The sequence below is a fragment of the Fundulus heteroclitus genome, chromosome 17 (assembly GCF_011125445.2).
Source record: "Fundulus heteroclitus isolate FHET01 chromosome 17, MU-UCD_Fhet_4.1, whole genome shotgun sequence".
NCBI lineage: Eukaryota > Metazoa > Chordata > Actinopteri > Cyprinodontiformes > Fundulidae > Fundulus > Fundulus heteroclitus.
In genome coordinates, this window is record NC_046377.1 from 323,196 (window position 1) to 345,362 (window position 22,167).

At 41.6% G+C, this 22,167-nt stretch overlaps 1 protein-coding gene across 1 annotated transcript in view; it reads right to left on the reverse strand.

The window, feature by feature from the left end:
- The window catches only part of mpped1 (metallophosphoesterase domain containing 1), a 116,504-nt gene that overhangs the window by 90,695 nt on the left and 3,642 nt on the right, over nucleotides 1-22,167 (reverse strand). The window contains exons 2-3 of the mRNA XM_012876772.3: nucleotides 13,427-13,805; nucleotides 7,696-7,877 (exon numbers count right to left, since the gene is read on the reverse strand). Of these exons, the coding sequence (XP_012732226.1) occupies nucleotides 7,696-7,877; nucleotides 13,427-13,605 (361 nt within the window). The 5' untranslated portion in view covers nucleotides 13,606-13,805. The remainder of the gene's footprint in view (nucleotides 1-7,695; nucleotides 7,878-13,426; nucleotides 13,806-22,167) is intronic.

Sequence of the window (22,167 nt, forward strand, 5' to 3'; positions counted from 1 at the left end):
AGCTTTAAAGCCTCATGTCTGCTTTAAGTGGCCCAGATGACAACAAAAGCACTTGCGATGACCCCAACCTTTATCAGTCCTGCTTTCACCCGTTTGCCTTTTTGCTTTGAGCTGCAGATGCTAACACCGGTGTCAAAGATAAATATAAAAAAAGAGGCCACAGGATACATAGCCAAAAAAAATCTGATATTATGCTTAGAAAATGCCAGGTTATGAAAACCCTTTAGAATGTCAGATACTGTAAAGGGCTCAGACTTCAGCTTAGATGTGCTGGACTTAAAATAAATAAATAACGATCTAAAATGATCACGTAAAACAACTTGTGATAGGACTACACACATAATTAACCTGCAACACAAAACAGATGATGTCAGAAATCACTGACAAGGAAACTCATAACATCACACTAATTCAGGGAATGAATACTGTGCATAACATATGGGGAAAAAACTATACAGAAGATATTAGAAGAGGAGAATGGAGGAAGACACACACACACACACACACACACACACACTTCCCCTGCCTTTTCTGAGTGACTGACAGCAGTAACTACATGGTTTTCTATGACAGTGACAAAAATGGGGAGGGGGGGGGGGTAGTAAGTCGTGGAATCAACCTCTATGTTTTAAAACCCTGAGCTCCTCCAGGTATGGCAGGGGAAAAAAAGTGTAATCCTCCCCCCATCACCAGACTTACCATACCTCCAGTCCCTTTTCTCATCATCTCCTCCATGGCCAATCACTGTCCCTGCATGAATCCCAACTCCTACCTCCTCACTCATTCTCTCCTTCCTTTCTTTTCCTGCCTCTCCTGCAACGTTGCCATCCCCTGACAAAAGCCTTGAGTGGATGCCAGCCGCCCCCCCCCCCACCCCCACCCCCAAGAGCCGGCTGACTTCCTGCTAAAAATAAAAGCCAAAAGAAGAATTGTACCAAGTGAGAGGGAGTGGAACGGGGAAGGACTGGAATGGGAGCGAACCAGCTGGAAAATACGAAGGAGAAAGAGAAACTGGAAGAAGGAAAATCTCCACAGAAAATAACAAATGAAGGAGGCAAGGAAGCGAGTATGAAAAGGAGAGGAAATGGGAGGAAAAGAGAAAAGGCGACAAAATAAAGAACAAAGTAAGGAGAAGAAACCTGTTTGGGAACAGGATCATTTGCGGCTAGGCAGTTTGTGGAGAGAGCCGTCACAAATAAATCCACTACAGCTGATCACACACTGAATCTCTTCGGGACAATAAGCAGCAGGAGTTCTGTTCATCTGCAGCGTGAAGACAGGAAGGAACGGAGCTACATTATAAATATTTATATGAGCAGAGGAAGATGGCAGCGTTGTAGGGGGGGGGGGATAATAGGAGAGGAGAGGAGTGAGGAAGGCATGGAGGGAGGGGTGTCTAACTTCAGAGGTGGCAGCAGGTGCTTTTGGCTCGGTTTATCTTCTCATCCCCATCTCTCCCATCGCCTCGCCCGCTGCTGGAGTACAGGCGGGCGGATTTGCAGCTCACACTCCCTGTAGCTCCTCTATATGTGAATAAACAGGGGAGGGGCAGGATGTCCCCCCCCCGCTCACCCCCAGTCCTACCTCTCTGACTTCCCCAGAGAACGACATGAACACACAAAGGCTCCCAGACTCTCACACAGCAGACCTCCGGCAGTCCTGGGAAGGTTTTTGTTCCAGCAACAATCATGATGGAGTGGGCCGCATAATAGCGGAGCTGCTTGGGCTGCTGTTAATTCTGAGATTTTATTCCACTTCATAACCCATCTTTGTAAATAAGGCTTTTCATTACAGATATCATGAAGGCTGATAAAATGTCCTCACTCAGTAGTGGGAAGATGCTTCCGGGTGGGTGGGGGGGGGGGGGCAATAGGGCCCCACCTGGGCTCTTCTTTGCCTCCAGAGGCATGGCTGGATTCTGTTAAAGTTCTTTTACAAATTTTTGAAAAAAATAAAATAAATGTATGTTCAAAAATGTTCACAGACAACACACTCATTAGAAATGTCAAAGCATTTAAACAACTAAGGTCCTCTTGCTCTTCACAGACTTTCTAAATATTTTTATATTCATTACTTCTGCAAATTATTTAGCTGTTTCCACCATTCAAATATTCCAGGACTTATTTAAAATGTTGATACTTTCTTAAAAAAAAGTCCCATAGAAATCAATAGATGGGTTTTTCAAATGTATAATAGGTGATAAGCGATTGTGGTATTATTAAATGGTCCAGCCTATAATCACAAAATTGCTGTTTTGATCCTGGGATTTCCTTTTGGTCTGATAAAGCTTTTTCCTTTTGCCACATCTTTAACAGTGAATAAACAAGTTATACATCAAGCTTAGGAAAGGCTTCTCACCCTCCTACTTTCAAATAACAGCGTCAAAATGCATTTAAACTACACACCCCAGAAGTAAGAATACACCTCCTCCAAAAAAAGTCAAACACTAATTTGCTTTTGACCATCTTTAACTTTGATCACAGCACACATGCACTATGGCTTGTTTTTATTGGGGTTTTGCAGCGAGACTAAATTTATTTCCTTCACAGAGTTGCATTGAATTTTCCTCAACATCTTGCAGAAACGATGAGTGAGTCAGACCACTGAGCAGGTTCTTCTCAAACACGTCGGATAGATTCTCTCTGGACCCTGTGGAGGCCAATCCATGTGTGAAAACGATGCCTCGGGCACCTTAAACCACTTTTGTACGAATTGACCCCGTGAATCCACACATTATCATTTTGAAATATGCCTGTGCCATCAGGGAAGAAGAACCTCACTGATGGAATAACCTGGTCGTTCAATATATTCAGAGGTGCAAAGAGTATCTTCAAACCGTACTCAAGAAGCAGAAGCAGTCACAATAATATTTCCTAGGTAGAAATCAAAAGTAGTCATTCAAAAGCTTACTCAAGAAAAAACATATTTAATGAATGTAATTGTTAAATACTTAAGTTAAAGATAGGTTAAAATAAACTGTTTGTCATGGTTGAGTTTTGGTTTGGCTTTGTTTTTCTGTTATTTTCATTTTTTCATCTCTTTTGGGTTAGGTTTGACTTTATTTATTGTTAGTTTTCAGTCATCAGTTATTTTCTGTCAATCTTCACCTCACCTCCTCAGCAGTCAGTCACACCTGATATCATTTGCTGGTTAATTAGTCAGACCCTGGTTTCACCTGTTAGTTCTCTATTTAAACCTCCCTCTGCCTTCAGTTCAGGACTGGGCCGTCATCATTCCACACCTCTCCATGCCAGTCCCCGTTTTGCCTTGGAAGCTTTGTTTTGCTCCTGTTGTTAAGGTTAGTCCTGTCAGTCACGCTAAAGACTGTTCATTCACTGTTTGTTCCTGGAGAGGTTCTGCTCTGTGTCCTGGTGTCTCTCAAGTTCTGCTAACCTGACTAGACGCCCTGGTGAAGCTCAGCTCTGTGCCCCGGTGTCTCCAATGAACTGCTAACCTGAGTGGCTATGAGGCCTGCTAGCAGAGCAGCTCTTAGCAAGTGTGGACTCTCTGTCTCCGGGCCGTCAGCTCCTGCCATCCCCTTCACTCCGTTTCTGTGCAACCAGCTCCTCTGGCCTCATCAAACCTCCATTCATCAACCTTGTAATAAAGACTCTCAAACTTTTAGTCCCGTGTGTGCATCCTGAGTTTATCGGTAAACAAAACCCTGACACTGTTTAAATATTCAAATTAATATTTAAGAAACCAACATTTCCACATCTCACTCTTTTACAAGTTTTAAAAATCCACAGGTCCAGTTGGTGGTGTATGCATGTTTGAACACTGCAAACTGCCTCAGGATATACTGTCCACTAAATATTTTCCTGCCAGCTACTAGTGCAGCACACTCAACAGTTAGAAAAATCAGAAAACAACCTTGAGTAGGACCTCTGGACGGGTTCTTCTCTGCTGAAATCTTTGGTCTCCTATCACAGGAGACCTCTTCCGTCAGAGAAATTCAGGTGAACTCAGCCATATAAAAGTACCGAGTATGACTCGGCCCCCTGCCATCAGAGCACTAATGAGAAGTTGTTAGGCATGTGAGCAACCAGTTTTGATTGTAACAATTAAACTTATTGATCAACTATGGAAAAGTACCGCTTATAAGGATGAGTTTACCAGAAACTCCTCAAGACCGACAAAGTTTGTTGGGGAAGAGACGCAACGTTTCAACAAAGGAGAACCCGTCCAGAGGGCCTACTCAACTATTTTAGATTTTTCCATCTGGACTATTGAGATGCATCAGGATACATGAGAACTGTGTGGGCGTGTCTGTGCATGCACAGCTTGTTCCTCACAGTGAAGAAGTGGGCATAATAGTCTTACTTCAAAATATCATCAGGAAGTAAAAAGTCTGGTGCAGTCACCCTACTCCCCAAAGGTTACTCAGGTAGATGTAACCATTTACTACTCACCTTTGGCTATATTCTGCTGACCATTGTTCGGGGATGCAATATGACCTAACTTTGACCTGAACAACAGCACACAGAACCCTCCGCCCTGGATGGTAGGCACAAAGCATGATGGGTATGTCACCGCATGCTGCTTTCATCACTCAGTCTGGACTCATCAGACCACATGACGTTCTTCCATTGCTCCAGAGTCCAGCCCTTATAATTCTTTTTTTTCCCATTTAGCATCACTGATCAGAGGTTTCCTCTGGGCTACACAGATATTTAATCCCAGTCCCCTGGGTTTTCCTTGCGTTGTGAGTGTGGAAATGCTGTCATAGCTATAGGCTCTGTTGTTTATTTATGATTTCATTTCACCAAAAGGTTTGGGTGAATGCGAATCATGATTATTCAGGATTTAGAAGTGCGTTTCTTCCACTAAGATTATATTTTCCCACTATACTGCTAGTCCTTAATGTGTCGGATTGTTCTTCAAATGTAGTAGTTTCAGCAATCTCCTTAGGTGTTTTCTTTGCTTGATGCATGCTAATCCTTTGACCCTTCGGAGACAGATTAACATATTTTCCTCAACCAAAGTATGCATCTTCTAATATTAAGAAATCAGTCAGAGTTAAATAACCTGTTGAGCTCAAACATAATCAGTCATACGGCGGTTATCCAGTTGGTGACTTTGTGTACAGGCAATGGTTTAACATGGGAATCCACCAAAGAACTCTTTGGTGGATTGGCCATGGGCGATTTGCCATGTTCAGTCACATGGGAAATCGCCCATGGCCAGCTGTGTGTGCTTTAGCTACATGTTCACTGGCTGATCAGCTTTACTTTGGTATGTGATGAAGTACTTTTTCAAAACCTTGGATGATTTCACTTCCTGTCTGATTCACATACCGTGCACTGTGACTAACTCAAAAATGTTTACATTTATTTTCATGTGATGGATCTGCACAAAATACTCTTTGGTTTCTGAAGTGATATGAGAAAAAAATATATATAAAAAGATTTTCAAAAAATGATAGCAGAAAATTGTCACGTGCATGTATATCCACCCCCTTTGCTATGAAGTCCCTAAAAAGTTCTGCTTCAACCAATTTTCCTTCAAAAGTCCCATAGTTAGTGAGATAAAGTCCACCTGTGTGCAGTCTAAGTCATCATCTGTCAGTTTAAACACACCTTTTCTGAAAGGCCTCAGAGGCTGCAGCGGCACTAAGCAAGAGGCATCACACCATGAAGACCAAGGAACTCACCCAACGAGTCAATGTTGGGTTAGAAAAAAATACCCAGATGTTCCCCGGGAACACCATCAGATCCATCATCTTCAGATGGAAGGCACATGGAACCACAACAAACCTGCCTAGGGAGGTTTAATGCTTATTTATTATTTAAAATTGCTTCTTCATGGTTCAGATCATATTTTCTCCTTTAACCTATCTGAAATTCTGCCTGCTTTTAGGTTCTCCAATACACTCCAGCTCGTGACGAACAGATACAAAAGCAGGAAAAAAAAGCACAAGCTTCCTTCCTTTGGAAATTTGAGAAGCTCTAAGTACAGAAGCCACTACCTGTCATCCTTCTATACGTTACCCAGATCCATTTGTGGACTGCCAGCGTCTTTTTCCACTATTTTGTTTTCTCCTGAGTATTATGTCATCTGGAGTTAATTATATAACCACAAACACAACTTTTGCGGTTTTATTTTTGTGGATTAGCTTTTGTTTTGTTAACCATCCATACACAGAAAAGCCATTGTCTTATGTAGAATGTAAAATTAAAACTCCAAACCTTTTGCTCAAATATACACACACACCCCAACTAATATTTGGATACCTTTCCCTGAACAAGTTGCAGAAAGATCCTGTGCTTCCTGGGGTCATTGTCAACCTTCTGACTAATGGCTACTCAACTAAGCTGGAGATTTAGAAGAATTTAATAGAAATAATATAGAATATTTAAGTGTAAGAGCGTCAAACTGACAGGTAAATGGTGCATGCAGATACACAGAAAGGGTAAATATATAGGTAACAGAGAATAGGAGACTGTACAGTAAGGAGTGTCCTTCCTGTTTCTTCCTTCTTTTAACAGGAAGAATCCTCTCCACCATTGATATACTCAGTACGAGGGATTGCTGCAAAGTTAAAGACTCAATGTTTATTACCTCCTCACCATCACAAGTGCTGGTTCAGGAGGAGGAATTGCTGCACGGTTAGCAATGCTTTTGGGTTTCCTTAAATATATATTTTTTTATCAACTGGCATAATGAACACAATTTGATTGCACTTACAAATAACATTGAAATAGAATGGATGCAACTGATTTTGAATCATAGTGTGACTGGATTTAATTGGAAGAATATTTCTGTAGACAAACTAGATGTTTTGTCTTTCCTGGGGACGACCTTTGTTTTTATTCTGTGCAGTATAGTTAAACTAGACATAAGTGAAGTTTTATAGACCATTGAGCTCTACCAATTCTGTCAAGAAGAATTTGTTCAGGAAAATGCCAGGGCTTTGCTAATGGCTACAAAAGTGGGATGTTTCTATGCAAGTTGAGGACATAAAACTAAATATTAGTCGGGGTGTATTTTATGCATATTGGATCCTGTACATATAATTTTTAACCTGTTTGGATAAGAGAAAATCTGCATTCAATAAAAAAAAAATTTGAGCCACACTCTTTTAAACTGATTTCAATAGTTTGTGTCTTGATTCCACCATCAAAAAGAACAGTTCAAAGGCATCTTAAAAAAATCCCAAATTCAAATCCTTTCCTGTAACTGTAGGTTTATATTTATATTTAAGCAACCCAAAGAGCAACAGTGGTAAATTCTGTTCAATAACTTGAGCATTGAGTAAATTTTTGGTTTACTAAAGTTTTCACTGTGAGCAGAAGCAGAAGTTAATTCAGTGAACATCTGGCAGACTTTAGATGCTACAAAGCATTGCTGTTCTGGGTAAAGGTTTAGAAAAAGGAATAAAGCTCTGCCCTGAGTCTATAAATTCATTGAACATTCTCAGATGTCCTTGAGCATACTACTGAAGGAAACAAATCCAACCAGAGCAAAAGTTACAAAATAGATTTTTAGAAAGCATGGTGCGCTGGGAGAAATTGCTGCATTAAACAGAGTCATCTTTTTACTTTGAAACTTCAGTTCAAATTTATGCATGATAAAAAAGTAAGCCTATACAAGATTTCTGAGACACCGCAGATGATTTATAGTCAAAGTAAGAATTATAGCGGTCCATTTTAAACACCTGCCCCACAGAAGTAATAGAACCAAGGCTTTACTAACCTAGCCAGTCATTGAACTTTTTGACCTCAGAGGGTAGCCCGAGCTCAGTGAAGTCTCCAGCATGGATAAACACGTCCCCGTACGGCATCTGGATGGCGTCTGTGCGGGAATGAGTGTCAGAAATGCACACAAAGCGCGTGTAACCCGGTGGTTTGGGAGTGTCGTGGGGCATCGGGTCCACCCTGAGAAGGGGAAAAAAAAGAGCAAACGAGGAGAGAGGGTGAGCGTGAGGGCATGTGTAAAACAATACGGATAAATAACAAAAGTTCTGCAGTAGGAGGCTGACAGCGAAAGAAGTTTAAATTAGTATCAAGCAGAAAAGACATCCCCGCAGACCGAGGTAGCTGAAGAAACAGGAGACTCGGGAAGAAGTAGGAACGAGAGGCCACAATAAAAAGCACAGTACAGAAACACGCTGGGAAAGAAATGTGCAAAAATAGAAAAGAAAAAAAGAATAAAGCACAGATATAGGAAAGTCTCGAGTCCTGTGGGATTGTCAGTGAGCGTGTACATTCATGCGGTCTCCGGGGAATGAGACGAGATGGTGAATAACCATGGCCCACTTTAGTAAGTTTCCTCCAGGTACAGTTCCACACAGTCCTTTATCCTCCTCACTGCAACCCCACCATATCCTCACCCCCACCACCCAACCTCTAAAATGTAAGGAGAGGATGGGGGGAAGCAGATATCCACTACTTGCATCTAAGAAAGGGAAAACAAAGTGAAACGTAGAGAAACAACATTAAAGTTCATGCTTTCCCTTGAACGCTCACATTCTATATACTGTATATGAAAGTGAACATGGTCCTCAACTAGCAGAGTTGTTTTGTCATAACACCAACATAGGTACATGTTCGTGTGATTCTGTTTGTAATTTAATTTCTTTAAATTCAGTCAAAATTAGTCCACAATGTCTGCTGTTTTATATTGTACTCATAAACTGACAGATGGTTGAAGGGTAGCTTCAGAAAGGAAAATATCATGTAGTGCATGAGATGATTTCTTAATTTGCAATAGGCCTCTAAATTTTCCAGGTCATGAAATTATTGATTGGACATGAATTCTTCAGTGCTGACAGAAAGTCAAGAAAAGAACAATACGTTCTCATACAGCTACATCTGAACCCACACTGCTATAACACCACTGCTACATCACGGTGTCATGTCATGGGACAGATATCAAATCCTGCTGAACAAACCTGACTGCTTATTGGTCTTTAGTGTTGTAATAATGGTTGATTTTTAATTCAATTCAATTCAATTTTATTTATATAGCGCCAAATCATGAAAGATGTCATCTCAAGGCACTTTACAAAGTCAAGTTCAATCATATTATACAGATTGGGTCAGATTATACAGATTGGTCAAAAATGTCCTATATAAGGAAACCAGTTGATTGCATCAAAGTCCCGACAAGCAGCATTCACTGGGGAAGCGTAGAGCCACAGGAAGAGTCATCTGCATTGTACATGGCTTTGCAGCAATCCCTCATACTGAGCAAGCATGAAGCGACAGTGGGAAGAAAAACTCCCCATTAATTAGATAATTAGGTGTAAATCATTTATACCTATGCTGTTCCTTGCTAAACTATTGTACCCCTTGTACCTTTCCAAATAGTCACACATTACATCCATAAACTTCAATACCTTTGATTGGGATTTGATATGAAAGAGCAACACCAAGCTGTGCAAAATATGGCTTGCACTGATATTCTACTCTATTATTCTAATACCCTTAAAAACTCCAGCAATCACCCAATCAAAAAACTAAGTCCAGCTCTTTCTAGTTTAATCTGAGTCTAAATGCGGCTGTTCTGTTTCTGGCCTCAGTGGTTTGTCTGAGAACATTATGGAATGAACAGCATCATGAAGACCAAACAGACAGGTGTGCAGAAGCTTAAAGCACGGTTAGGTTCTATAATATTACCCTGCTTTGAACGTCTCCCAGAGCTCTGTTCAATCCATCATCTGAACATGCAGAGAAGATGGATTACCTGCAGACCTACCAAGACATGGATGTTCTCCTAGACTGACAGGCTGGGCCAGGAGAATATACCATACCATCTTTATTTATAAAGCTCTTAAAAACAGCTCACACCTGAAACAACATTCCTAAAAGCTAAAACATCCATGAAAAAATAAGATGAAAAAATAATGCATTAAAACACTTAAAAGAAACAATAAAACCAATTAAAAATGAAAACTAAGTCTTGCTAGTGGTAAAAGCTAAAGAATAGTAGTGGGTTTTAAGGCGAGTTTTAAAGTGGGCAGTGAAGGAGCCTCTCTTATGTGCAGGGACAGGTTATTTTACAATTGAGGACCAACAATAGAAAAGGCCCTGCTCTCTCTGAGCTTCCTCTTAGACCTCAGTACCTCCAGGAGATGCAGTCCAGCTGACCTGAGGACCTGAGAGGGCAAGTAGGGATGAAGAAGCTCTGAGAGGTACGGCGGGGCAAGGTCATTAAAACACTTAAAAACAAAAATAGTAATATTAAAATAAACTCTAAAATGTACTGGGAGCCAATGGAGTGAGGCCAAAATAGGGTAATATGCTCTGTTTTTCAAACACTTGTTAAAAGACGCGCAGCAGTGTTTTTAACCAGCTGTAGATGAGAAAGCAAAGGCTGGTTTACACCAACATAGAGTCCATTACAGTAATCCAGGCGGGATGATATGAAAGCATGGATCAACATTTCAAGGAGTTGTCTTGACAGTCCATCAGGGCATTCACCAAGAAGCTGTCACCCTGGTTCAGGGGCAGATAGAGCTGACAATCGTCAGCATAGAGATGGAAAGGTGTTCCATATCTCCTGAGGATGGAGCCTAAAGGTAATACGTATAACCAAAAGAGTTAAGGTCCAAAAATTTAACCCTGTGGGACCCCACATGAAACAGAAGTTTGGTCCATATTGACATGATAGCGTCACGCAGATTCTGCAGATTTGTCGTCTGCACATCCAGGATACGAATCTCCCATTCCACCACAGAAATCAAGACTCATCAGACCAAGCAACGTTCTTCTATTGTCCAATTTTGGTCAGCCTGTGCGAATTGTTGTCTCAGTTTGCTGTTCTTAGCTGACAGGATTGGCACCCGGTGTGGTCTTCTGCTGCTGTAGCCCATCCACCACACGTGTTGTGTGTTCAGAGATGCTCTTCTGCATTTACCTGACTCCGCCAGATGGATTTGCTCCGCATATGCTTCTGGAAACCTTCCGTTTAAGCAATTTTGGGAAGGGGCGAAAATACTGGTTAGCTGATTGGTCTATGTTGGTGATAGACGGGCCAAATAAACCAATCAGATCAACGAAGCATATGACGTACTAACAGAGCGACGACGAAAACACAACCACAAGCCAGGCAACTCTTGCTGCTGCAGGTAAAGGCTCGTTAGCTCAGCAAATAAGCAACATGTCGGCAAAGGATATTTGCCGTTTATGTAAAGATAATTTGCAAATAAAAGGCACAATTTCAGGTACCCGGTCCATATTCCAAAAGAAGGATGCAAGAGAAAAAAGCATTAGCTCGATAGCCACGCTAACGCTAGTTTCATCTGCTGAAGCCGCCATGTTCTTTAGACTGAACTGTCGCGCTTCTCGTTGCATCACACCTCAACCCGTCTCAAAGCCAACGCTGATTGGACGTTCGTTTGGTGAACGGCTCCAAATTTTCTTTAACGGAAAGTAGCCAGACTGATCTGCGAGTGAAACCTTGAAAGCTCGCGAGATCAGGATGTTCTCACGAGGCTACTTCTGCATAGCTTGGTTGTAATGAGTGGTTATTTGAGATACTGTTGCCTTTCTATCAGCTCAAACCAGTCTGGCCTTCTCCTCTGACTTCTGCCATCAACAAGGCATTTGCGCTCACAGAACTGGCACTCACTGGATATTCTCCATTTTTCGGACCATTCTCTGTAAACCCTAGAGATGGTTGTGTGTAAAAATCACAGAAGATCAGCTGTTTCTGTCATACTCAGACCAGCCCGTCTGGCACCAACAACCATGCTATGTTCAGTCACTTAAATCACCTTTCTTCCCTATTCTGATGCTCGGTTTGAACTGCAGTAGATCTTCTTGACCATGTCTACATGCCTAAATGCATTGGGTTCGTTAACGAGCAGTTGGACAGGTGTACCTAACAAAGTGGCCAGTGAGTCTATGTGTAGGTTTCAGAGGCCGGACAAATACACAAGGTTGCAGTCAGAAAGAGACTACGGTCTGAAAGTTTTGCCAAATTTGTCATGTGAGTCAAGAAAATGATCTCCATACAGAATCTGTCAAGGCCCTGGTTAACAACGACTTACTGGTTGGTCAGCAAAGACAAAGGACAAGGTGGACAGGGAGGAAGACGTATCAACAGGAACATTCTATGGCTGATTCTGAAATGTTCTAATTATCGCTCCTAGCTCCTGTTTCTAGCTTCTTTTTTCTGATGTTTCATGAGGCCTACAGTAAGAACTCTATCACGGGGAGGAGAGGAGCTTCAGATTGCTGTGTATATTTCGTACAGCCTTTAACTCATACAGTATCATGTGACGGAAACGCACATGGTTGATTCTAGTCAAATTCGGGTCAATAGCCTTCCAAAAAAAAAAAAACTAATAAGAGCCGCTCTCATGTCTCCAGACAGTTTCATTAATTTCTGTGAGGTGGGCTGTACTTATAGATCATGTCACAATGCACAGGATTGTAGGATTGTGGATGGATGGGTTTGGGGGTTGTTGGGGCTGGGATCATGGCAGGGTCTTATGCATGGGGTTTGCCCATGTCGGGGCAGTGTTCGTCCCTGGTCTTGGCTTGTGGCTCAATCGGTCTGGGGCGGGGCTAGATGCTGGATGCTGGATTGTTACTCTTGTTTTTGTGTCCATTTGAATAATCCCAAAAATAATGTCCAAAAAAGTTTCTTGCCTGAGGATCATTGTAGCGCCATAGCGAAAGCAGTTGTGCTCCAATTGTGAAAGTAAATCTATCACTTAGGCATTAAGAAAGCTATTCTGAGTGCTACACAGCCAGACAGGAAACACACAAAAAAGAACAATAAAATGGGTCCCTGGGGGCTTTAAATTCTGGGGCTCGCAATGGAAAGGGAGCTAACACTACTTACTGAATGGCTCTCCTACCAAACTTTTTAATATATATAAAAGTTTAAATATTCAAGCAGGAAAGAGGAGGAAACAGGTAGAGTATTTATTTGTTTGGTTGGTTCATGTCAAGCTTGGCAACAGTGCCAAAGTGATGCAAAGTGCAATATTAGATGCACAGACATTAGTTTGACTGTACTGTTTTTTTTTTTTTTTCAATAAAAATGGTACACACTATTCATGGCTGTTTTCCTAGCTCACAAATACACTTCACAATGTGTATGAAGTTCTGGCTAGTAACCTGTTATCAATGTTTGCCTTTGAAGCAATTATTAGTTACTTTTTACCCAATAGACGGCAACATTAGACAAACTGAACATCAATCTTTGATCCTAGTCTGAATGTCAAATATTCTTTGAAGAATCATAACTGTTAGCAAAGCTACAGTAGGTTTCCTTAGAAGATGGATTTCCTCTTTCACCCGATTTGGACTGAAAAGACGAAATGGGTGGAATTGGCAGTCCATATGATCACACTTTCCTTATTGTGAATGCTGGTGTCTAAATGTTGTGAACAAAGTCAAAGGGATCTGCCCAACATGGGAAACATGTCAAAGAACAACATGGCTGCACCTTTTCTTTCCCATCTACTCACATGTGAACATGAGGTGGCTGGAAGCGTCCCTGGTTGATGTTGTAGAAGGTGAAGGCCTGAGTGGGATTGGTGCTGTACTCGTCCACCTCCACGGCCGCCCTGCCGCCTCTCTGGGTGTGGGACTGAGCCTGGGACTGCTGCCGCCTCGCTGCCATGATCTCTGACAGGGTGAAGGCCATGGCTCTTGTGCTCAGCGTGGGAGAGGAGAGCGTCAGCTGCTGGTTGCTTTTTGATTTGGACAGCGAGGGGATTGTATCGGCCAGAGGGGAAGATTTCTGTCCTCGAGACAATCAAACGCACGCTGAGCTCACCGTTACCATGATCTGTGGAGTGAACATTGCCTCCTTTTCTTCCTCTGCTTTCTACAACTCCTCAGCACCTAAAGGATTACAAAAAAAAACAGAGCTTACCCAAAAAGCATGGAATACAGAAAAAGTTGGAAATCTGTAAAACAACACCTACATAAAAGGGTATCTACTGAAAAATAACCAATTTCTATATAGAGAGACATCACGGCAGACTCCAACGATGACATAATAATCTTTTTGAATTAGTAATCATCACATTCACAATCAAATTTTAATGTTGGTGTAATTTGTAATTGTGCGTGTGGTACATTTATTTTGTACTCATCATTTTTTTAGATTTGTGTGTTTATTTAAGCACTCAGTTATAGCAGAGTTGAATGGTGTTTCATAGTGAGAGACCCACAAGATTAATAAAAGAACTACATAGAATGAAAGCAATAATTTTATTCTGTATCAAATTATGAGAATTTTCCATTCATATATTTTAGTTTCCATTCATCTCCCAACACAGTTAGGGCTGCGGCAGGTTTCTTTATTTAAATAACGCCACCTGTACTTCAACTTAAAATATAAATATAGCCTATATGATTAATATAAAGTCAGGTTGACACAAATTATACTCCTACAAGAAAATCTGTGTCAACTCATTTTTAGAAGGATGGGTAAAGCCAAATTCTGGCAAAATGATGAATGAACATATCAGTTATTTCAATTACTCACACCATCCCATCATTAACTTATATGTTGAATATAGCCAATTAATGCTTTAGTTGGTTAAGGTTAAAAATAAGAATAACTTGGAATAACTGGACCTTATTAAACTGTATTTTCATACTTCATTTTAATTTGCTGCCATGTCCTTTTTATACCTGTCGGATTGCACCTATAGAAATGTAATCGACGTGTGAGAATATAGCTTTATTTCTGTCAAACAACACTCAGCTCACATTCACTTTTTCAGCAATTCTCTGCTGCTAACATGCTTTTTTTTCCAGCAGCAACAGCATTGTTTCTTTTTGTTAAACATGGTTTAATATTCTCCATATGCCTTTTGCGGTTCTAATTCCACTCGTGGGAAATGCCACTTCCAGGCTTCTTGTTTCCTGCCGTTGTCATGGTGAATTCCATTGATGAGGGCTTCTTTCATGCTTGTGCTTAACTCAGAGTTGATAGGATGCCGAGTTTAGTTACCTGATTGATATCACCTGTTCTGAAACCGAAAACACTGAGTATGACAGCGTGAGGTAGAACTAGTCAGAGTAGCTGCTCTCTACTCAGGATAGATCAGCCATTCTTTCTGAAACGAGGCCCTCGTGACAATGAACACATTCATGCACTGAGTAAATGCTTAAAAGAAATCAATATACGGATGTGCCAAAATGTTCTTCAACTGAATAAATACAAAACAGAAGTAATAACATTTGGACCAATAGAGGAAAGATCAGACGTTAGCACACAGCTTCAGCTGCTTCAGCTAGAAACCACTGATCAGGCCCAAAATCTGGGAGTAGTGATGGACTCAGACCTGAACCTCCAAAAGCATCTAAAGACAATTACAAGGTCGGCTTTCTATCACCTGAAGAATATTTCCAGGATTAAAGGACTGATGTCTCAGCAGGATCTCAAAAAACTAATCCATGCGTTTATCTTAGTCAAATTGATTACTGCAGCAGTGTTTACAGGTCTGCTAAAAAAAAAAGTCAATCAGAGAACTGCAGCTGATCCAGAACGCTGCTGCCCGCGTCCTCACTAAGACTAAGAAAGTAGAGCACATCACCCCAGTTCTAAGGTCCTTACACTGGCTCCCTGTATCTCAGAGAATAGACTTTAAAATACTTCTGTTAGTCTATAAATCCCTAAATGGCTTAGCACCTAAATACATCACAGACTTGTTATCAGTGCATCAACCCTCCAGACCACTCAGGTCTTCTGGCTCCAGCCTGCTCTGCATACCCAGCACAAACCCCTCCATTAAACTTTCAAAATACAGACAGCATGTAAAATAACACACTGGATCATTGTAACACACTTTAACAGATGAACACCACGCTGTAAGCAGGGTTGCTTTGGGGCTTTCTGATCACTGTGTCAGCTTCATCTCATTCCAATTTACAGGCAAAAACCTCTCAGCCTAACCCTGCGGTTAGGACTGTTAGGAAGTACACTGAAGTACACATTTGCAGTGTATTGTGCAGCCCAAGTAACAGAGAGCATTGATAAGCTGTCATAATGCTCAGTCTTTTGTTGTCTTGAAACTTTTTTCTTGTTGTGCACCTGTGAGATGTCTCTGTTGCAGCCAGTCATCTGCCACACATGTTTTAAAACGGCTCATCGTTCATCCTGATACTCTGCTCTCCTCGTCTTTCCATCACATCAAACTTCATCACCACCACCTTTCTATATAGTTGCTGTGTTTGAAGCACATCCTCTCAGAGATTGTCTGCTAACTTCTGTTTTCACCTGTAAACTGTTTGTATGAATTGAACATTTAGACATAGTGCGAAACCCCCCACCCCCCCGACCCTGTGCTACATTTACTTAATTTTTTTTTTTATTTGTTTCTGCTTTTTTTTGGCGGTGCCCGTAACATTCAGGCAGTTATGCTTGGTGAAACGTCGTTGTTTGCGGAGAGTCAGGCGAAGACGGCAACTTTTGGTGAATTTACTTGACAGAGTCGGCTTTTGGGAAGTGGATAAGACAAATGAACGTCTAATAAGGATTTACAGGTTTATGAATGTCTGAAATGTCAGCTGACTGTAAGGAGATGATGCGGTCTGCTCATGCGCTCTTTGTTATTAGAGAAACGGGCTACTGAAAGACCGAGCCGAACCCGCAAATGGAACTGGTCTGCATTTAGCGCGGTCTGGTTGTGTCTGGCTCGGTTCAGTTCAGTTTGCGATCCATTTACACTCGATAGTTATCTCAGTTACCGAGCTCGGACTGGTCTCGGCACGGTTAAAAAGGGCTAGTGTAAACGGGGTAGTTATCTGCCACGACCGACTGGGGGTTAAATTCAGAGCAGAGACACAAAAAAAGCACAGAAGCACACATTAGCCTCATTTACACTACCCTTGTTAAACCGATCTGAGCCGAGACCAGTCTGAGCTTGGATCAGTTAACCAAGCCAAGACGACCGTTTACACACCACACTATCCCGATTCCTTGGTTGCTCCTCGCCTCCTAGTGGTGATCTGCGGTACTGCTGCTCTCTGGGATGGAAGGCAGGACAAAGCGAATCAAAATGCCGGCGCCCGTAACATTAAGGATGAAGGAGTCGGCTTTTGGGACGTGGATAAGACAAATGAACGTCTAATAAGGATTTACAGACGCAGGAAACAACAACAGACGCTGAGGTTCATAAGCAGAATCATCTCTGGAAATCGTGTGGCACGGTAAGGAAGCTGGTATTTTTATGAATGTCTGAAATTTGTCTGAATGGAGTGTGAATCGGGACGTGCAGCCAGACACGCCGGAAAAAACGCAGACAGTCAGCTGACTGTAAGGGGATGACGCGGTCTGCTCATGTGCTCTTCGTTATTAGGTAACCGGGATAAAAAAAACAGTCCGAGACCTACTAGGGAACTGGTCTGCAGTTAGCGTGGTCCGGTTCAGTCTGCTGACCATTTACACGAGAGTTATCTCGGTTACCGAGCTCTGACTGGTCTCGGCTCGGTTAAAAAAGTGTAGTGTAAACGGGCCTATTATTGATCCAGATCCAGATCCAGATCAAGATTCGAGATTGTTACTGTTTACCACATCTTTCAGTAACAGCAATCAATAAACCAAACTGAATACTATGTAATAAACCTTTAAGAGCATTTTCTAACTTTGTTAGCTCTTAATTTTTTACAGACAATTTACTTGGAATGTATTAAAACTAATATATTGTGCATTCCTATGACTGTTAAAGAACTGCAATGGGTGGACGGGAAGGATCTAGTGCCGCAGGTTCTCACCTATCAGCAGACTGGCCAGAAGCTCGTGCAACATGAACCTCACCGGGTCATTGTTGTTCGCCTAAGGTCCCGTGTGCATGCAGTGATGCACCAACACTCCACCAGACTTAAAAGAGAAGTCTGTGTTGAACAGAAAATTCATATCATGCCACCCATAACAGTGAGACCAACATTAACACTGTTTGACGGAACAGCTTACAAAAACACGGCGTTTGTCTTAAAGCAGCCAATTACAGGGATGAAAACTTCTCAGAGCAACAGGCTGTGACCAGTGATTAGCAAAATCATCCATCCGTCAGCGCTCCGGAAAATCAGAATCATTTCATTGAACAAAAGAAGCCAAGTCTTTTCAAACCCCTAATTTTAGTCAAGTTATGAAACGGTGAATGCGTCTGAGAATTGAAAGACTGTACATGACAGGAATGCCTTGTTTTAAAACTGTGAAGCCCTCGCTTCACAGTTTGGCCTGACGAAATAAATGGGAAATAAATCCAACAAATCGTAGGTCCAGATGAAATTATTTCCCAATTTCCAGATGTTTTAATGAATGCGTAAATGTTTCGCTCGTAACAGCCTCAGGTTCAGTGAATCTGCTGCAGCGTTTAGCTGCTGTGATCGCAGCGTCGGACGAGACGGAGCCTGAACGGGATTTAGCAAATTTCCCTGCCTCTCCCTCGTGTTAGGCCCGTCTGCGCGCTCGTCATCTATTAAAGGCACGGATTCAATTCTGCGGCTCATTTTTCACCGGCTGTTGGAAGCGGAGCGGAGCCGCTGAGAGGTGCTGAATGATGGCGACAGTGTAAGGAGGAGGCGATAATTTGGGGACAGGCGGCTTCGGCGGAGTCCACCTGGACCGCCGCGCGATGTCGGCGTGCCATCTCGATTCATCATTCACTGCAACCTCACACGCTGACAGCCCACTGATGAGACAGAAACACACTTCACACTTCACACCGCGGTTGTTTGTCACAGGCCAATCCCCGGCATGGCTGGTGGATGTGTTTGGGGAGCGCCCGCAGCGCGCGTGTGCATCCCGCGCACAGGCGGGCGAGCATGGAGGCCTGCGCATGCATATTTAAAAGTGTTTCTGTTGTCGTGAATTTGACAGTGACAGCCCCTCACACTGCTAGTGTCAGACAGAGAAATGCATTAGCAGATGCTGAGTGTCTAACACTCCCGGCTCAGATGCAGCTGTCTTGATCACGTAAGCTTCACAGAACGACTGAATCTGCGCTTTCCAGACTTCTGTGTCAATTCTTCACCCTAATGTGATTCAGTTTGATAATGTCTGTTGGGATAAATCTTATATCCACGCGTATAATTATAAATCGGACGCACCGTTAGTGCATTGGAATCTAACTCTAACTATTTTCTCCTTTCTTTGAAGCCTGTTTTGACCTTATTAGCCGCTGATCTTCTAGCAAATAGTCATTTTCTTTTTGTGACTCTAATTTAATCCAGTGCGGCTCCAACCACTCAGATCTCACCCATATCTCGGATAAGAGCAAGGAAAACTATTTGATGAAATTAAAGACATGAGAATGCTGTGCTGTTAGCTCGTTTTTATTACTATCACGTTTTTGGGTTTTGGTCATATCTCCCGGTTCAGTTGGAATAATTCTGATCCTAAATTGATCAGGAAGTATAACCCCTACTCCTGGATTCTGTGACCTCTTTGCTTTTAATTTTAAATCATGAGACGGAATGAGTCACAGACTAATTCATTCTAGAGATGCACCGATACATTTTTTTTCCGATCCAACCTGATACGATACCTGGGCTGAGCGTATGGGCCAGTACCCCATACCACTGCTGAATGAATGAACTTGCCATGTGAGTGCAGGCTTGTCATAAATGTTGTTTAAGAAAAGGGTACACATGTTCTTTAGAATGGTGCTTTTGGACGTACTTATTTAAGTTTGTGGTTTTGAATTTAGGAACTTTATCGTTGGCGTTTTACGTTTGAAATGTTTCCACGTAGCAGACTTGGCTCAGTCTGGTACTTGCTCCATGTTTTGTTCCCCGTGTTTGCTCGTCTCTAGCTACTGCGCGTGAAGACGTAGCCGGTGTAGTAAACATAGAATGGAAGTGACTAGATACTGCGGTTTATGATATCAATTAAAAAAAAATGACTGGATCGGAATGCTGTATCGCCGTCATTCGTCCGATATCTGATCCAGTTAATTAGTCGATATCGGCACCGATATCCGATGCGGGTATTGGATCGGTGCATCTCTAATTCATACCCCTTGAATTAGTCACATTTTTTTCACCTTAAAGCCGCAAACTTGAATGTATTTTATTGAGATTCTATATGAAAGACCAACACAAAGCAGTAAATAGGATGGAAAGTGATGGAGAATGAAACTGCACATCACCTTTAGTGATTAAATTACATACCAGTGGACTCTGCCAACTCATATGTAGTGGTACCACAGTAAAGTGGGGGTGAACACAAAAGCAAGCCACAGTTTTCATACATTTATTTTTAAAATAATTTTGAACATCATTTTCCTTCAACTTCACAGTGATTGCAAACGGACTTAAATCGGAGGCACCTGGACTTTCGATCACTCTGAACTTGCACAGGCATGTTCACATTGGTCCGTCACGTAAAATCCCAATAAAACACCTTAAAGGATGCGTTAGTAAGGCACTGTAAACAGAAAATAACCGCCCTTATAGAAACCGAGCTGCCATCGGTCGCCACAGATCTCTTTCTACTTCCACCAGTGTTGCAGGTTTGCACTGAAGCTCCAATATGCTGCTCTCAGCTGTTGTGATTTATAGTCAGAGGGCTACAGGCATCTTTTTATAGCTGTCTGCTTTAAAATGGACAAGTGTAAGAAAACACGGTTGTCTTAAACACCTGGAAATGGACTAATTTACACACTTTTAGCACCGCACTGAAAATATGCCAGAAAAACACTTCAGTATGAAGAGTGCAAAGCCTTCCAGCTATATATTCCTCCTATTTTTCTAAAAGAACCAGGAGATTACGAGTATTTATGCGGGAAAATGAGCCAAAGTATCCCATATGGACCACATGCTTTCTCCAGTGCCAGGCGTTCACATGCTGTGGGGAACGTTGGGCTCACTGAGGGACAGGTTTACGTGATGGTGAAGCTCCTGACTAACAGGCCCATCCTCTTCCTCACCGAGCCACAGCTGCTTTACCTCAAAATACGGCAAGAAAGAAAGGCAAAAGCTGCTGGCTAATCAAAAGTGGACCCCATCAGAGGAAGCAGCAGACCGGGACAGAAGGCCGGACAGATTCCCAAAGTTTCCTGGTGGTAAAATGAAAACCTTTTCATACTACTGAAGGCACAAAACCAATATTTTGTCAAAAAGGATTAAAATATTGCTGCTGCAATACTCCACTACAGTAGTTTTCCCCGGTCTGCCATTACTATGGATGCTGTAGAATCCAAGAAGAATGGATTTCTTCCATTTTTTACTGTGATTGTTCCTCTGGAGAAGCCCCCTGTGTGCTGGCTGACCCAACCTGCCTGTAGAAAAGCTGTAATTCTTCTTATTGCAAGCGTATCCTTCAATATTTAGTTTATAATTATTATGTTTATTACATCAAGAACAGACCATGTTGAAAAATCTCCTTTCATTTTGATCCATTTCTCAGCTCGCTAAAAAAAAAAATGAAACTTTTAAATAAAAACAGTTTAGAGCAGACCTTTCAGGCAATTACATTTTTAACAGGCATTAATTGCATAGCCGTGTGTTTGCAATTATTTTTGACTGCAAATGAATCACAGATTTATTTAATTTGATTTGCAAAGTTTTGCAAAATTTCAATTGAGGTATAAAACCAAACATTAAAGGGCATCAATGGAAATTTGAATTCACTTAAACCTAATTAGATTAACCTAACATTTTTACTGATTATTAGAAGAGCACCCATTATGACAATTCTACATGTATCTAAAAAAGCCACAGAGTAATGCTGGGAATCATGATTTAAAAATAATAAACCCATTTATCTCCAATATTAACTCTAATATTAACGCATTCATTTGGCACAATGACAGCAGCTTGATCATTTTAAGGCAACATTTCTGTTTATTATCCAAACGTTCATCAGTATTGCAGTTCATAAGAAAGAATGATGTAGTAGCTAAGGTGTATTCTGACTTGAATCCAGTGATTAACAGGTTAGATTCATTGTAAAGAGCTGTATTTGAGTCCTGTACCGCTTTCCTTTTTACAGATAAATGTGACCCAGAAATGCAGAGAATAACAGCTCCACATGTTTGGAAATTGTTTTTTTTTTCATATTAATATTTCTCACCAATAAGATGATCAATACATCTAACCTTTTCCTGACAGTGGTGCTGTATCACTGCGGATGCTCCGGGTTCCAGGACTAGTTTCTCCCATTTTGCTGCTGTGAGAAAACTACAGCCAAGGTGATAGAGTCTCCACTGTTAAAAGTTACAGTTTGTACATTTTGGAGTATTTAACA